Here is a 14662-nt window from a genome sequence, read left to right as displayed (position 1 = left end):
GGGGGGCAGGCAGATAATAAACAAATAGCTACTAATCTGAGTTCAGTGACAATTGCAGTTCACACTGCAAAAGGAAAAGTGTCGAATGTTATGAGAATAAATAAAGGTTAAGGGGTTGGGTTGTGGCTGGGGGAGAGAGCCTTGCCAGAGGAAATAACTTGGAGTTGAAATCTGGTGGAGGAGAAGGCGTTATCAGGCGCAGAGACGGGGAGAGTGATCCAGGCAGAGGGACTACGCCTACGAAGGCCTGGAGGCAGGAAGGTGGTCGGCCTGGGCAGCTGGAATAGTGAGGGATGGGAGGGGGCAAAGGAGAGGTAGTGGAGTTGGGCAGGTCCCAGTTTCATGTGGGCCTCAGGCCCCCTTAAGGACTCTAGATTTTATATGAATGGCATAGGAAGCCACTGAGGCATTCTGAGCAGGGACTGGTGTGAAAGGATCTGGGTTTTGAAAAGTTCACGTTGGCCACCATGTGCAGAATGGAAGTGGCCGGGTGAGAGGGGAGGTGCAGGGACCAAGCAGGAGGCCAAGGCAGTGCCGGCTGAGAGACAGTGCCTGGTGGGCCAGAGTGGGGGCGTGGGAGGGAGAAAGTGATGGATGACAGGTCACGTAGAGACTAGCCTGGGCTGAGGAGAAAGTTCCTTGTCTCCCTCTCCACCATATGGTCTGCAAACACCTATGTCCACCAGGGGTCAGCCTTTGTCTGATTCTTCATTGCTGTGCCCCTTCTTAGGAGAGAGCCTGCACATAGGTGTTCAGTAAATACTTGTTTACTCAGATTGAATGGAATGGAGAGCCGACGCCCAGGAAATAAAGGGAAAGGTACATATTTAGGAAGCAAGAGGAAGTCATGAAGGAGAGAGAGAGCAGTCAAGAGAAGAAGGAAAATACCAAGAGCCCAGTTTCCCAGGACCTGGGTGGTGGCGAGGCAGCAGGGGTTACCTGTCCATCCCGCCAGGCAGCAGCAGTGGCCGGTCACAGGATCGCAGCCATCGGCGTGGCTGCAGTCACAGCGCTCACTGCAGTTTGGCCCAAATGTGCCATCCTGTGGACAGAGGGGAGAGCGAAGTGATCAGATCCAGCTCCCCAGAGCTCCACACACCTCTGCTGGAATTTGATGGCAAAACTGAGCCACTGCCCCACAAGGACCCACAGAGACTGGGGCCGGGGCACAGTGGGAACACTTTTTATAACTGGGTGTCCACACGGCCATCAAGCGCCTTCGAGGAATTCTCTGGCTGCTTTAACAAGAGCATGGGATTGGGAAGGAGGGAGGTGATGGTCCCGCCCTGCTTCTCAATGGTCAAGCTCAGAAAGCTGTAATGACCATCCATTAAAACTGTGAATGGAAATGCACTTGGCAAACTGCAACACATCAATCACATGGGAGGAATGACTGATTTATTCTTTGTTATTAGGGAAGAGGTGGTGACTAATACGTGTGGGGTGCTCATTAGGTATCAAGAGCCTTACGTTCTCTTCACAACGACTCTGTGCAATGGTTCCATTCTACCCACAATTTAGAGCAGCGGTTCTCAACCTGTGGGTCGCGACTCCTTTGGTGGTCGAACGACCCTTTCACAGGGGTCGCCTAAGACCATCCTGCATATCAGATATTTACATTACGATTCTTAACAGTAGCAACATTACAGTTATGAAGTAGCAACGAAAATAATTTTATGGTTGGGTCACAACATGAGGAACTGTATTTAAAGGGCCAGAAGGTTGAGACCCACTGGGTTAGAGGGAAACATGGTTAGAGAAGGGAAGTATCATGCTCAAGGTAACAGGAGGTGGCAAAGTCAGAATTTTCACCCAGGACTGTAGGACTCATGTGACAACATCACATCAGTTGGTTTAACTTAGTCATATTTTAGAGAGAGATCCGGTGATTAAGTCTGGTGGTTGTTGCTGGATGGTGCTTGGTTCAGGCCTCCCACACCCCAATCATAAAATTATAGATGCTGGAAGCGGAAAGAAGCTAAGACATGATCTATCAGGGGATGGCACTCTGATGGCCTAGTGAGGGCCGTCCTATAGACCGTATTGCGAAGGATTCTGAAGCTGCATTTGGGCTCAGGTAAACATGCCGAGTCAATTAATGTTTACCGAGAGCTGCAAGGGGCAAGGGATGCCACATCACCATCTGCCAAGTGTCTGCCATTTTATAGATGAGAGGGCTGAGACCCGAAGTGGGAAAGTGGCCCAGAGAGGTTAGAAGTAGGGCCAAGACCTGATCTACGGTTTCCATCTGTGCTCTTCTCTGTGGACAAAATAACTCCAGGGGAAGGGTGAGGGGATGCTGGGCCCACAAGGACCTTTCCAGCCCTGGGCACTCACCGGGCAGGGCAGCTCGCAGGTGGCTCCCAGCCAGCCGGGGGCGCAGGCACAGGCGCCGTCTGTGGGGCTGCAGGCCGCCCCATTGGCGCAGGTGCAGCTCTCGTTGCAGTTCAGGCCCCATGTCCCGCCGGGACAGGGCAGGGTGCAGTCGAGGCCCTGCCACCCTGAGGGAGGGAAAGGCTGTCGGCTCTCCATTCGGGCCCAGCACAGCCTGCTGCTCACTCTCCCCAGCTCTGCACAGGGCACCCTGCCCAAACCCCAACCTCTTAGATCGCTGGGTTAGGACACCCATTCCACAGAGTCCGCTCCGAAAATCGGTTGTCCAGTGTTGGGTGGCTGTGCCGGCTGTTAGGAGAGCGGGGGCTAGAATGCGGCCTCCTGCCTCCCAATTCTCACTGTTTTTGCGTGGGCTCATGGGCCCACCTGGGATAGGGAACCAGCTGAGGTGGGGAGCGCGCTCTCAGCCCAGGGGGAGTCAGCCAGCCTGACTCAGGGCCCTTTGTTTTGGGGACGGCCTGATTTCCCACTCTAGGCTGGTCACTGGCCTGCTTGCCCTCAGCTCCGTTTCCCCCTCCCCTGCTCTGTTCTCTGACCCAAGGGGCCGACCACTGTAGCTGCACTGCCCAAGCCCCCCTCTGCTGGCTCCCAGATGGGCTTGCTGATGGGAGATCTGGCCCGCAGACCGGAGGGTGGGAGCAGGAGAAACACAGGTGTCTCTTACTTCTCTGCCTCGAGCCTCTAGTGGGGCTGAGTCTCCTTCGTGCTCCAGCTCTATTGTGCTGTCCCTCTGTCCATGTCCCAGCTCCACCAGGTGGCCCTCACCCCCAGGAGTGGCAGCAGCTCCTCCCACAGTTGCTAATCTCTGGTTGCTCACCTGCCCTTGTCCTTCCTTCAGCTCTTCTCACACCAGGTAGCATATCCCCTTTATCTCATTCCCACTATTGAAGCCCCTGGCCTGGGTTTCGGTGGCTGGAACCTGATGTACAAGCTCCCTGACCCTGCGTGTGGGTGGATGGGGCAGGAGCAGCCCAGACCCCTCCACTGGTGGCCCCCCTGGGCAGTGTGCACCTCGAGGGGGGTGGGATTGGGAAAGAAGGCAGGTTACCTTCCTTGCAGGTACAGGAGCCGTCTACTGGGGAGCAGGTGCCACCGTTGTTACAGCTACAAACAGATGAACAGTTGGGGCCGTAGGTCCCTGCTGCACAGGGAACTGCACAGACCTCTCCCTGGGAAAAGAGGTGAGTTTTGGATCAGAGGTTGCTCCATGCTGAGTGGCTGTGACCAGCAAATCCGGACCCTGACCCGAGCTGTCCATGTTCTGGAGTCTGTATGTTATCTTACGGGCGAAATCGACTTTGCAGATGTGATTAAGGCCTTGAGCTGGAGAATCTTGGATTACCCAGGTGGGCCCAATGTAATCACACGAGCCTTTAGAGTGGTTCTCAACCTTGGGTGCACATTAGAATCACCTGGGAATCTTTTTAAAATCTTTTACTAATGTTGTGGCCCCACCCCATAACAAAGAAACAGAATTTCAGGATGAGGCCCAGAAATCAGGATTTTAAAAAGATTCCCAGGTGATTGTGATGTGCAGCCAAGGTTGAGATCCACTGCTCTAGAAGTAAAAGATCATCAAAAGGGGAGCCTTGAGATGTTCTCCACGTGCCTTTGAAGATGGAGGCAGGAGCCACAAGTCAAGGAAAAACGGGGGAACCTCAATCCTACAACCCTCGTAACTGAATTCTGCCCGCAACCGACTGAGCAGGAAACAGAGTCTCCCCTGGAGCCTCTAGAAGGAACACAGCCTGCCACCACCTTGACTGTAGTCCTGGCAGACCCAGACTAGACTGTTGACCCACAGAAATGTAAGATAATACGTTTGTTTTGTTTTAAGCCACCACATTTGTGTTAATCTGTTACGGCTGTAACAGAAAACCAATACAGTGATCCTCACCAGTTGGGGGAGGGTCAGGCTTCCAGACCACAGCTCCAGGATGGGCAAAGCCCCCAGGGAGCTCGACCTCTGAGTCTGTACTAGGTCGCAGCAGCCCAGAATTGAACCCTTCGCCTCTCAGTCTTATTGGATTGTCGCCAGCAACCCCAAGACACAGATAATAATTTCCTATTCCTGATCACCTGAACCCCAGAGAAGTTAAATGGAAGTAATAATAGCTAATGCTTATTAAGTGCTTTCTCAATATCGGGCACCCTGCATCCATCATCGCATTTAATCCTCACAGGACCCTCAGGAGATAGGAACTATCGTCTCAGCAGTATTCGTACTTAATAGATAGAACAGTTGTATGGAGAAGTTAGTGACTTAGCCCAGGTCATGGAGCTAAAAATGGTTGCTCTCTACCTGAACCCAGCTGGCTGCTTACATGTTCTGTTCCCAGGTGCCATAAACTGGCTCCCCGGGAACGCATTCTCTGAGATGGGAGTTAGTGAGCTCTTGGGGGATAAGGGGAGCAGGACTGGGCAGAGGGAGAAGCTGCACTGAGGTGCAGTTGCAACAGGACTGATCTTTGGGGAAGCTCTAGAGCTGGGATGGCCCTTCGACTTGTCCCGCCAGGGGAGAGGGAGGGAGGGCCTAAACACCCCCCCACCCCCCAGTCACTGGGTCTCCACTGCCCTGGGGGAGGGGGCATTTCAGGGGAAGCTCTGGGCTGAGGGCCATTTCTGGAGAGAGGCTCAGCCTGAAGCCCCCAGCTTCCTGCAGGGGGAGGAAGGAGGGCCTCCATCCTAAATGGTGAATTTGGGCAGCCTACCACGCAGCCATTCCACCAGGCCTCCTTGGTGGGCTATGAGCTCCAGCGGGGAGTTCAGATTGAGGGCAAGCCACAGAGCAGGAGGCCAGGAGAGGGATGTCAGAGGCCTGGAGTTGGGGTGGAGGGAGCCTTCAGTTAATCAGAGAAAAGGAGGGGGCGGGGTCAGGCAGTTGAGTGGGAAGAGTGTGGACCAGAGTGCAGAGGAATGTGAGACTGAAGAATGTTCCGGGGTAGCTGGAGGGAGGTGATCGGTGTTGGAAGGGGGAGGGAAATATTTAAAATGAATATTTGAATGCCACATAAGGGAGTCTGGGCTTTGTTCCCTGAGTCCCCCAGGACATGCCTTCCTCACTCAGAACCTAGTCTGGAGCTGTCTGCTCTAGAGAAGGTGGTCGCTGGATATTGAATTCCCACTGCATCCCCCCAGGGAGTGTCTCCAGCCAGCTTCTGGGGTCTTACACCTAGGCGTACTGTAGGAATGCTGAGCAGATGGGATCAGGAGACCACAGCTTGTCTGGGCCCCACTAGCTGTGTTACACAGGATAGGTTACTGCCCCTCTCTGAGCCTTCGTTCCAGCATCAGTGAAATGACAGGTCTGAAGGAGAGCAGCTCACTGCTAACTCAAAGGGTCCCAGGCAGCCGGCCTCACTGCCATTTAGGCCACAGAGAGACCCAAGATTACGTATGAGCCATCTGAAGGGAGGCTCCTCTCTAGCCCTTTCCTCCTCCTGGCTCTCGAGCACTGGCTGGGTCAGGAAGGAGAGACTGGGGAGTGCAGAGTCCTGCACCAGAAGATTCCACAGTTCCCACTCTTCCCCCTGCCAGTCCCTGGCAGGCCCTGACCAGCCTGGAGTCTGCCAGCACTCCCATTACCCAGATCACTCTAATTTCTCCAAGATTATACATAGCCCATAGAACATATTTATGCTCTGAGAGCCTTGGTCCGGGTGCAAATTGCATGCACAGTTCATGATTTTCTCTGCATGAGTTTACATTGAGAGCAGCTTCTCTCCTGGTGCCCTCATCCATGTCCCCAATCCTGGGAGGCCTCCAGGGGCCTGTGTGCCCAGCTGAGGGTCTGCTGGTGGGGCTCAAAGAAAACTCTCCACCCTGGCCCTGCTCCAGGGGCCAAGATGCAGAGCACCCCACTAGAAATACCTGCTCCCCAGAATGCTGCACCTGGGCCCCATTTCCCCCAGCACAGCCCATGCAAGGATATGGACAGTCAGGGTGGTCTTACAATAGCCCTGGGCGGTCACCAGGTTGAGAGGACTTTTGCTTCCCAGAGAAGGAGATGGAAACTCAGAGGCCAGTGAGTTATCCAGGGTCCCACAGTGTATTAGTGAGGGTGAAGGAGCAAAAACCAGACCTTCCCTCCAGAGTCGGGGCAGAGCCCAATGGTTAGAAAACGGACTCTGGTGTCATCCTACCATGCAGCCTCGTGCAATTTACTAAACCACTCGGGGACTCGGTTCCTCCATCTGTAAAATGGGAATAAGAATGTCCCTACTTCATAGGATTATTAAGAGGATTAAATTAGTTATCATATGTGAACCAGATAGAGCAGTGCCTGGCAGTCAGAAAGCACTATAAAAGCTATTATTACTGTGCCCTGGGCGGTGTGGCTCAGCAGTTAGAGTGTCCAAAGGGTCTCAACGGGTTTGATTCCTGATCAAGGGCATGTACCTAGGTTGCAGGTTAGCTCCTCCACCCCCACCCCCACCCCCCATGCTGGAGGCAACTAGTCAATGTGTCTCTCTCAGGTAGATGTCTCTCTCTCTCTCTCTCTCTCCCCCTCTTCCCCTCCCTCTCCCCTCCTTCCCTCCCTCCCTTTCACTCTCTCTGAAAAGCAATGGAAAAAATGTCCTCATGTAAGGATAACATCAAAAAAAGCTATTATTATTGCAAAGAAATAGTATCTCTTATGAAAACATACACAAAAACCTCCAAGGTTTCAGCAGAAGACAGCTCTGGAGGAGGGATCTACCTCTCACTCACTGAACAAATTCCTGGGCCCATTTCCTGCCTCCTCCTCCAGGCTGGCTCCCTGGTTCCCTCCTCATAGGTGAACAGCCTGGAACTTTTACCATCACACACCAAGGGCATGGTCTTGGGGGACAGAATGAAGGGCTAACATGTGCCAGGAGCTGCTCTAAGCATTTTCTATTTGTTCGCTCCTAATAGCCAAAATGTCCAAATGGGGAAGTGGCAGTTTCTAAAAGGCACAGTTCTGCCCAGCAGGAAGGTGAGCTCAGTACAGCTAACTGAACACTCCCCTTCCTCCATCTTGATGTCCTGACTCCGACTTGGTTCAAACTCCTCAGCAAGCACAAGTACTAACAGTTAAACTTTTTGTCAAATTCCCTACCCTCTGGCTTCCAATCTGAGAGTCAGGCCTGGTGTGCAGTACATCAGCCATCTCTTGCGATTGCCATGCCAAACAAGCCAATAATCAGCCTAACTTCTCAGGTTTAGACTAATAGCTCTGCCCCCCTCAGAGCACCCTCCGGCCTAGGCCTGGTGATTCTCAGGGTGCCTGTGCCAACCCCCCAACACACTGGCCATTGTCTCAGCCACACACCTCCCCAGTTTGGGGGACCACCAGCAGGCCTTGGTCAGGATGGCCTGTGTGGCATCCAAGTCTACAGGGGTCATTATATGTCTGCACGTGCTTAGGTAATCAGTGCACACACCTGTGAGACTCAGAGTGCTTGTCTCTGGGGGTATCTGTTTATACATGTGTACATTCGGGTATAATTTTGTGATTCCTTCCTCGTCCTTCCCTCCTGGTGTGTTCCCTCCCCAGCCTCCCAGCCCTGCTGGGAATTGGGTCCACACAGACACCGTAGTCCTAGCATACTGGGGTCCTGGTTGGTTCACGTGCCTGCCTCCATCTGGGCTGTGCGCTCAGGGAGACGGGGATCTGATTTTATTCACATCCAGATTCTCAGGGCTTGGGATCCTGCTGGTACATAATGGGCCCTTGATAAATGTCGGTTAATTGAAACGAGATATTTGTGTGTACATGCTGGCTCTTACTGTGGACATAACCAGGAGGACCGGGCACTTTCCATATGCTTTCTCTCTCATGCCAAGCAATTCAACAAATGTTTGCCGAGTGGGGGCCAACTCTGAGCCAGCCCTGGTTGTGGGCTCCAGGGGCACACGGCAGCCTGACAATTGTCTCTGTCCTTGGCAACTCCCAAGGCAGGGCCCACAGCCATACTCATGCCTGCAACCAACGGTGTTTGTCCACTTATTAACGTCTCCCAGTTAGACCAGAAGCTTCATGAGAACAGCGATCTTACTGGTCTGGGTTGCCCGGTATCCCTGGCTCAGAACCTGGCACGGAGTGGGGGCACTTTATAAGCAGCGCTGAACAAACGACTGGCTCCCCTCACACACAGGAAGCAGAATGTTATCTGGTTTAAGGATGGGCCCCATGCTACCACACTGATTCCAGGCCTCCCTGGGGGCTCTTGCCAAAGGGAAAGCCAGGCCAGATCCTGGGCTACGTCAATGTTCCATGCCACACCCTGCCACCTCTTTCCCCAACCCTGCTGGCCAGGCTGAGGGTCAGAAGTACAGCCAGAAAATTACCCTGTTGGCCTCTAGTGCATCCGCTCAGAGAGACAAGACCCTCTGAGCGGAACAGTATCTCAGAGCTGATCAAATCCATCACCTTCATGAGGAGGAGACCGAAAGTCAGAGTGGACCTGGGGCTCGCAGGCCAGTGCCCCTCTGGACTGGCTGCAGAGCAGGGACTGTGTCTTATCCAGCCCCGCCCCCCAGCCCAGTGCCTGGCCCACACCAGCCTGAATGCACATCTGTTGATCTGTTTATACTCCTGGAAAAAGGACAAGTGAGAGCTCAGGACAGTGACCTCGGATCAGACCACACATGCTTCCCATAGCCTAGCACCTCTGCCCACTCCCTCGGCCAGAAGTATATCCTCAGGCCCTTTATTAAAGCTGTTCCCCAGGATGACTACCCAGAATTCACATACATCTTACTGCTGGAAACAGCCTTCCCCTCTGAGAGACTCGTGTCATGCTAGGTAATAGACAGGCCTGGGTTTCCTTATCAATTATATGTGGCTGTTGAAATCAAACACACTCCCCAGCATTCACCACCAAGAATCCTTGGTAGCACCCTCCCTCTACAAAGCCCCTCAATTTGAAAGACACTGCTGTCACTCTGTGGGGCCTGAGGCGTCACGTTTTGAGCAGGTGCAATTTGGCCGGTAACCACATGCCATTTGACTCTGGTGGCAGCATCCTGTCCACCAACCATGACCTAGAAATTCCCATGATGTCACCCACAACCAATCGGAGCTTCTGATCAGTGTATGCTAGCCTGGGATATTACACAGAATTAATTTAATTCCAATGAAAAACAAAGCCGCCTTGGTGTCTTAGTTTGCCTCATCACAGGTAATGGAAGTTTGCCCACAGGCTTTGTGAAATGTTCAAAACCACTCTTGGCCACCTGCTGCAGGCTTTGCAGGTGTTTAGCTTGGAACCACTGGCCAGGTCATCTCTAAGGGCCCTTCAGCTCGGCTTCTCTAAGCACCTTCTTGCCTCCAGTAGGAGGTCTTAACCCAAAGGAGTGAGGAATGGTGGAAATGCAGGCCCGGGGGTGGGAGCCCTCCGGGGCCTGTCAGGATCACACAAGCTGGGTGGCCACCTACTGTGCTAATGTACACAGCATCTGGGACTGGCCACAGGCCTATTCCTAATGGTGGGGGGACAGTCCCTCAGGCCAGACCTAGAAGGGATGGGCGGGAATCACTTGGTCCACCTGCCTTGCTTTACAGATGAGGAGACTGAGGCCAAGAGAGGGAAAGCAACTTGCCCGTGATCACACAGCCAATGCTGGGCAGAGATGGGTTTGGAACTCGAATTTCCTGGCTCCCATTTCAAGCACAGAATGCTAAGATCCCAGCTGGGGTGAAACTCTGGGATAGCCCTGCTCGAATTAGCAGCACATTTACCACCTACGCACGCAGCATCCAGAAGACACGGCTTTGACCTTGAGGAAGGTCCACTTGCCAAGGCCCAGAGGTTTGGGCCCTTCCTCCATCCCAGCTCACCTGCACAGCGCACACCTCACTTCCCACAGGGGCAGGTCCCTGAGGTGCCCTCTTCACCGGGGAAAGCCTGCCAGTCCTGCTCAGTGTCTTCATTCTGTGAATGGGGGATGGATGTGAACTCTTCCTCCCATCCAAAGGCCTGTTAATTATAGATGCAGCATTGGCTATTAACATCCTGAACTTGATTTGAAAGAGCTACTGGCAGAGCGGAACCCCTGGTGCTAGTCCTGCTAAAGAGATGCAAATCTCCCCTCCGCCTCCCACCCGCCTCCTTGCACGAGGCGGCAGCCCAGGCCCAGGCCCCGTTGGGTAATGAGTTATATGTTCTATTAAATTTGTTTCAAATGCTGTTTATTTAATTTTCTCCCCTGCAATATGATGCTTTGTAGTTTGGCCCTGTTTGGGAAAATTAATCAGCAGCTGGGCTTCTTGTGTTCATCATCCGTTTTTCTTGCATTGGGCAGGAGGTTAATGAGAATTTTTTGGAGTGGAAGACGAAGATGGAGAGTGGTTGACCCTCCCTCAAATGAAAGCGGGAGGCAATTGCGCAAGTTCGTCTCTGGGTCCCCTTAAATATGTTCTGTGGGTGAGAGGCAGAGTAAATGGAGTAGAACTGGGTTTTCTAGATCCTGGCCAGGGTGGTGGCATTCTCCTGCCAGCCAGTGGGAGCTCAGCAGAGAGGATTCTGCCACAGGAACTAAGGAAGTCGCCCCAGCCCACACATCTTCTTTCTTGTTGGAGGAGTAGGGATGGTTTAGGCAAGCAAGGGCCCTGGACCGGGGCCAGAGTACATGGGTTTAAGGAAGGCAAAAGCCCTGGCTCACGGTGACCTGGCCCCATTCATTCATCCATTCAATCCGTGAACAATTGTGGAGCATCTACTACAGGCCGAGGACTGTGGCGGGGCCTGGGTCTCACTGCCCATGACACTAGATGCCATGTGACCTCAAGTCCCTTTAAATCCCGTAGTCTTCAACTTCCAGAGCACGTTTCCCTATTACCTGCCCCTGTGGCACTTACCACAATTGCACTGAATTAAAATTTCATGAGGGCAAGGACTGGACCTGTTTTATTCAGCCCCGTGGCCCTGGCCCTAGCCCAGTGCCTCGCCCACAGTCAGTGCTCAATGCATATGTATGAATTAATCCAGTCATCCAGGAAATGTTTTTTAAAGCACTAGTATGTGTCAGACACTGTGTGAGGCCAGGTGACACATGGCGAGCAGAACAGAGCTTGTCCCTACCCTCAGTGGAGATTACCATGTAGTGGCTGGAGGCGGGTGGGGCACAAGATGAGGCTGGAGCAAGAGAGGGGCTCAGGCGAGTCCCCTCCCGACTTCCGGATGTCCTGCAGGCAGCCTTCGGTGGCCTCCCTGGCCTCTGGTTGTTCCGACTTCCCTCCCCACAGCTATGCCTGGAGTTTCAGGGCCACCAATGCAGGCTGAATTTTGGTGTCCGATGCCAGTCACCTCAATGCCGGCAGAGCACACGTGGAGTGTGCTTCACTGTTTGCAAAGCCCCTGGCCAGCGTCTGCTCTGCCACACGGAGTGCCAGCCTTGGGCTGCTGCTTCCCCCTGCCCACCCTGCTCAGTCACCCCACTCCCAGCGCCAAGTCTGAGGCAGTGGGATTCCCAGGTGGGAGCCTCATTTGTGATTTTCTAGGGAGAAAGAGTGACACACGATCCACAAGAGCACAACTTGGACAGAATGCCAGCCACGCAGGCCTCTCAATGCAGAGCAAACCTCATCGGACCTAATTAGTGTGCCACTAGTAAGGCAGCCCCTGCCAGCGATGCATGCTGGGGAGGAGAAACTCTGCATAAGACATGAGGAGCAGGAGCCGGAGAGAGGGCAGGAGGCCACTTGTCACAGCCATCCCCACTTCTCCCTCTCTGTGCTGAGGGAAATGCCCAGGCCCTTGCGGCTGAGCCATTCTGTCTGGCTCCCATGGGGGATGGGTGCAGAAGGCTGACGGTTAGGCCTGGAAGTCCCAGGTCTGTCCAAAGTGAACAGGCCGTCAGTGACCCGAGGCTGCTCTGTACAGCTGTGCAGGCTGTACTCGGAGGTGCCACTCCCATGACATTACCACAGTTTGCTGTGTGCGAGTGGCATGGCAGCTGTGGGTGGGGTAGGCTTAGCATGTGCAAGTTGGACATTTGGCCAGAGAGCCCCCCAGGGTGATCTGGTCACGGTGGCATGGGTGTGGTGTGCATGCTGTGTGGGCTGGGTTATGGGGTGGGGCATGGACACTGCAGAACCCAGACCCTCTGGTGTGGCTGGGTGGTGTGGCTGGGTGGTGTGGGCCCAGAGAGGGGCCTGCAGAGCCAGAGTGTGACCACAGTGACAGTGACAATGTCCCAAGTGGGAACCAGATGTTGGAGAAGAGGGTCCGGCAGAAGCCAATTGTTTACTAAGGTCCCAGCAGAACGTGCACATTCACAACGTAGGGGGTGCCACTAAGCTTCCTGTCAGTGAATATTCATGATCACGCTGAGCGCGGCGGGAGGCTGTGAATGCTTCACCACACATAACTCCAGGCCTGGGAGCGGGCTAGGGTCAGGAGGTGGCAGGATGGGGAAAAGGGTAGCAACATAGGGATGATCAGAGCGACCTGCCCCCCAGCAGCTTTCTGTTCAGTGGAGAAACAGAAACATCTGTTAGGACAGAAGCATCCTCATTGTGCCGGCGTCGGGGCCGAGGGGCAGCAGGGACGGGAGCCCCGAGGTCAGAAGGCCCAGCCAGGGAAGCCTGCCATGCCAAGCTTCAGACTGCCCTACAGACACAGGCAGGCAAGTCAGCACGGTGGGAACCCTCCTCCAAAGGCAGGAATCTGGGCCGGTCCTTTCTATTTGAGAGGCTGAGAGCCCAGGCTCGGGCAATCCAACCGCTCATCGATTGTGGGATCATTAAAAAAAAATCATAGACCAAATGCAAAGCAAGCTCTAAAGTTGAAACCAGAGACGCTTTCACCAGGGAATGAGGGCGAGGAAGGTTGCCTCTTCTGTCCACAGGGTCCATCCCTCCTGTCCCCCAAGTCCTGTGAATTATCTAGGTCTTCATGAAGCTGGCTTCCTCTGGCCCCTGGAGGTTTCTCGGCCAAGTTCTCATAGAATGCTTCACCACACATAACTGGGGTCTGGAATGAGTCCTGTGTGGGGGGGTGGGGGGTGGTTTGAAGGGAGCGCAGTTCAGATCAGGGCCCTGCGGGAAGGAACACAGTGGCTTCCGCCTGGGGTGGAGCCTGGCGGGGGGAGAAGGGGCAGGAGGGGTTCTTCCCAGCACCCTCTGCCTGGGAGGGGCTCAGCCCTGGGCTTGAGAGTGGGGAGGGTAGAGATGCTCAGAGTTGGGTGACCTTGCCGAGCCTGTTCCCTTGTGTATAAAATGGCAACAGTGACACCTGACCTCAGAGGGCTGTGAGAACTCCCGGGATGGCTATGAGAGGGCTTTGGAGTGGAAGGACTGTGGTACAGATGGCGGTCCTGGTGACAACTTGTGCTCCGTCCACACCACCACCTGAGCCACGTGACGGATGCCTGACTGCCCTACAGTTGACGCCACCTCTGAATTCAGCTCTGGCAGCTGGAGCACCCCTGTGACGGTGGATAAGGTTTCATCCTGGGAGGGGGCAGTGAGCATCACTCTGGGTTTGCCCACAGAAGAGGCAGGTCACAGTGATGGGGCAGAAGGTCCCGTCAAACCCATGGGCTCTGGAACCTGGCTACATGGTTCAGGTCCTGGCTCTGAGGGACCCTGGGCAACTTGTGTGTGTTTTTTCAGCTTTCTTGGGGTGTAATTGACAAACTTTGGCAAGTTGTTAACCTCTCTTTCAGTTTTCCTACCTGCAAAATGGGCAGGCGGCGGTGAAGATTACGTTGATATACACAGTGCTCTCAGAACAGTGCCCAGCCCAGAGGCGTTCTATACATGCGTCAGGCATTCTGATGGTTACACATGGCCAGTAAGAGCCTAGGCCCACAGAAGATGTAAGAAAAGAGACCAAGATTTACCTGCGCTGTGTCACTTTCCTCGTACTTGCCCTGCTTCACCCTCACAACCGTTTTGCAGGGTGTCCTGCGGGAGGTGAGGTCTTAGAGGTGACCTTCCCTACGTCACCCAGTGGGCAAGCAGCAGGGCTGAGAGTCAAGCCCAGGTTTCCCCAACACAAAGCCCTCCCAGAGCTCCCCCGCCCCTCTGCCAACCTGCCTATATTAAAGAACCATTCCTGGGCAATGAAAACCAGCATGTGTTGGGCACCTACTGCATGCTGGGTTCGCAGACTGCCATGTCACCATCTCCCCACACAGGGTTCAGAGGCCAAATGCAGCACCATTTCGTCACGCCCCTGCTCAAGACTGCAAGAGCCCCCTCTTGCCTGCTGAATTCCACAGAAGTTCCCACTCTGGCCTGCAGGACCCAGGCTGCTTCGCTCCCACTACGTTCCTCCACAACCTGCTCACCTGGGCC

General features: G+C 54.1%; 1 protein-coding gene across 6 annotated transcripts in view; it reads right to left on the bottom strand.

The window, feature by feature from the left end:
* MEGF11 (multiple EGF like domains 11) overlaps positions 1-14662 on the bottom strand; it is a 237328-nt gene that overhangs the window by 29982 nt on the left and 192684 nt on the right. For all 6 annotated transcript variants that reach the window (XM_015568478.1, XM_015568479.1, XM_006770760.2 and 3 more), the window contains exons 10-12: positions 3443-3563; positions 2338-2501; positions 940-1042 (exon numbers count right to left, since the gene is read on the bottom strand). In XM_015568478.1, coding sequence (XP_015423964.1) covers positions 940-1042; positions 2338-2501; positions 3443-3563 — 388 coding nt within the window. The remainder of the gene's footprint in view (positions 1-939; positions 1043-2337; positions 2502-3442; positions 3564-14662) is intronic.

The sequence above is a fragment of the Myotis davidii genome, unplaced genomic scaffold, assembly GCF_000327345.1.
Source record: "Myotis davidii unplaced genomic scaffold, ASM32734v1 scaffold461, whole genome shotgun sequence".
NCBI classification, from domain to species: Eukaryota; Metazoa; Chordata; class Mammalia; order Chiroptera; family Vespertilionidae; genus Myotis; species Myotis davidii.
Note: the sequence above shows the minus strand (reverse complement) of the source record. Positions and strands in the feature narration are given on the sequence as shown.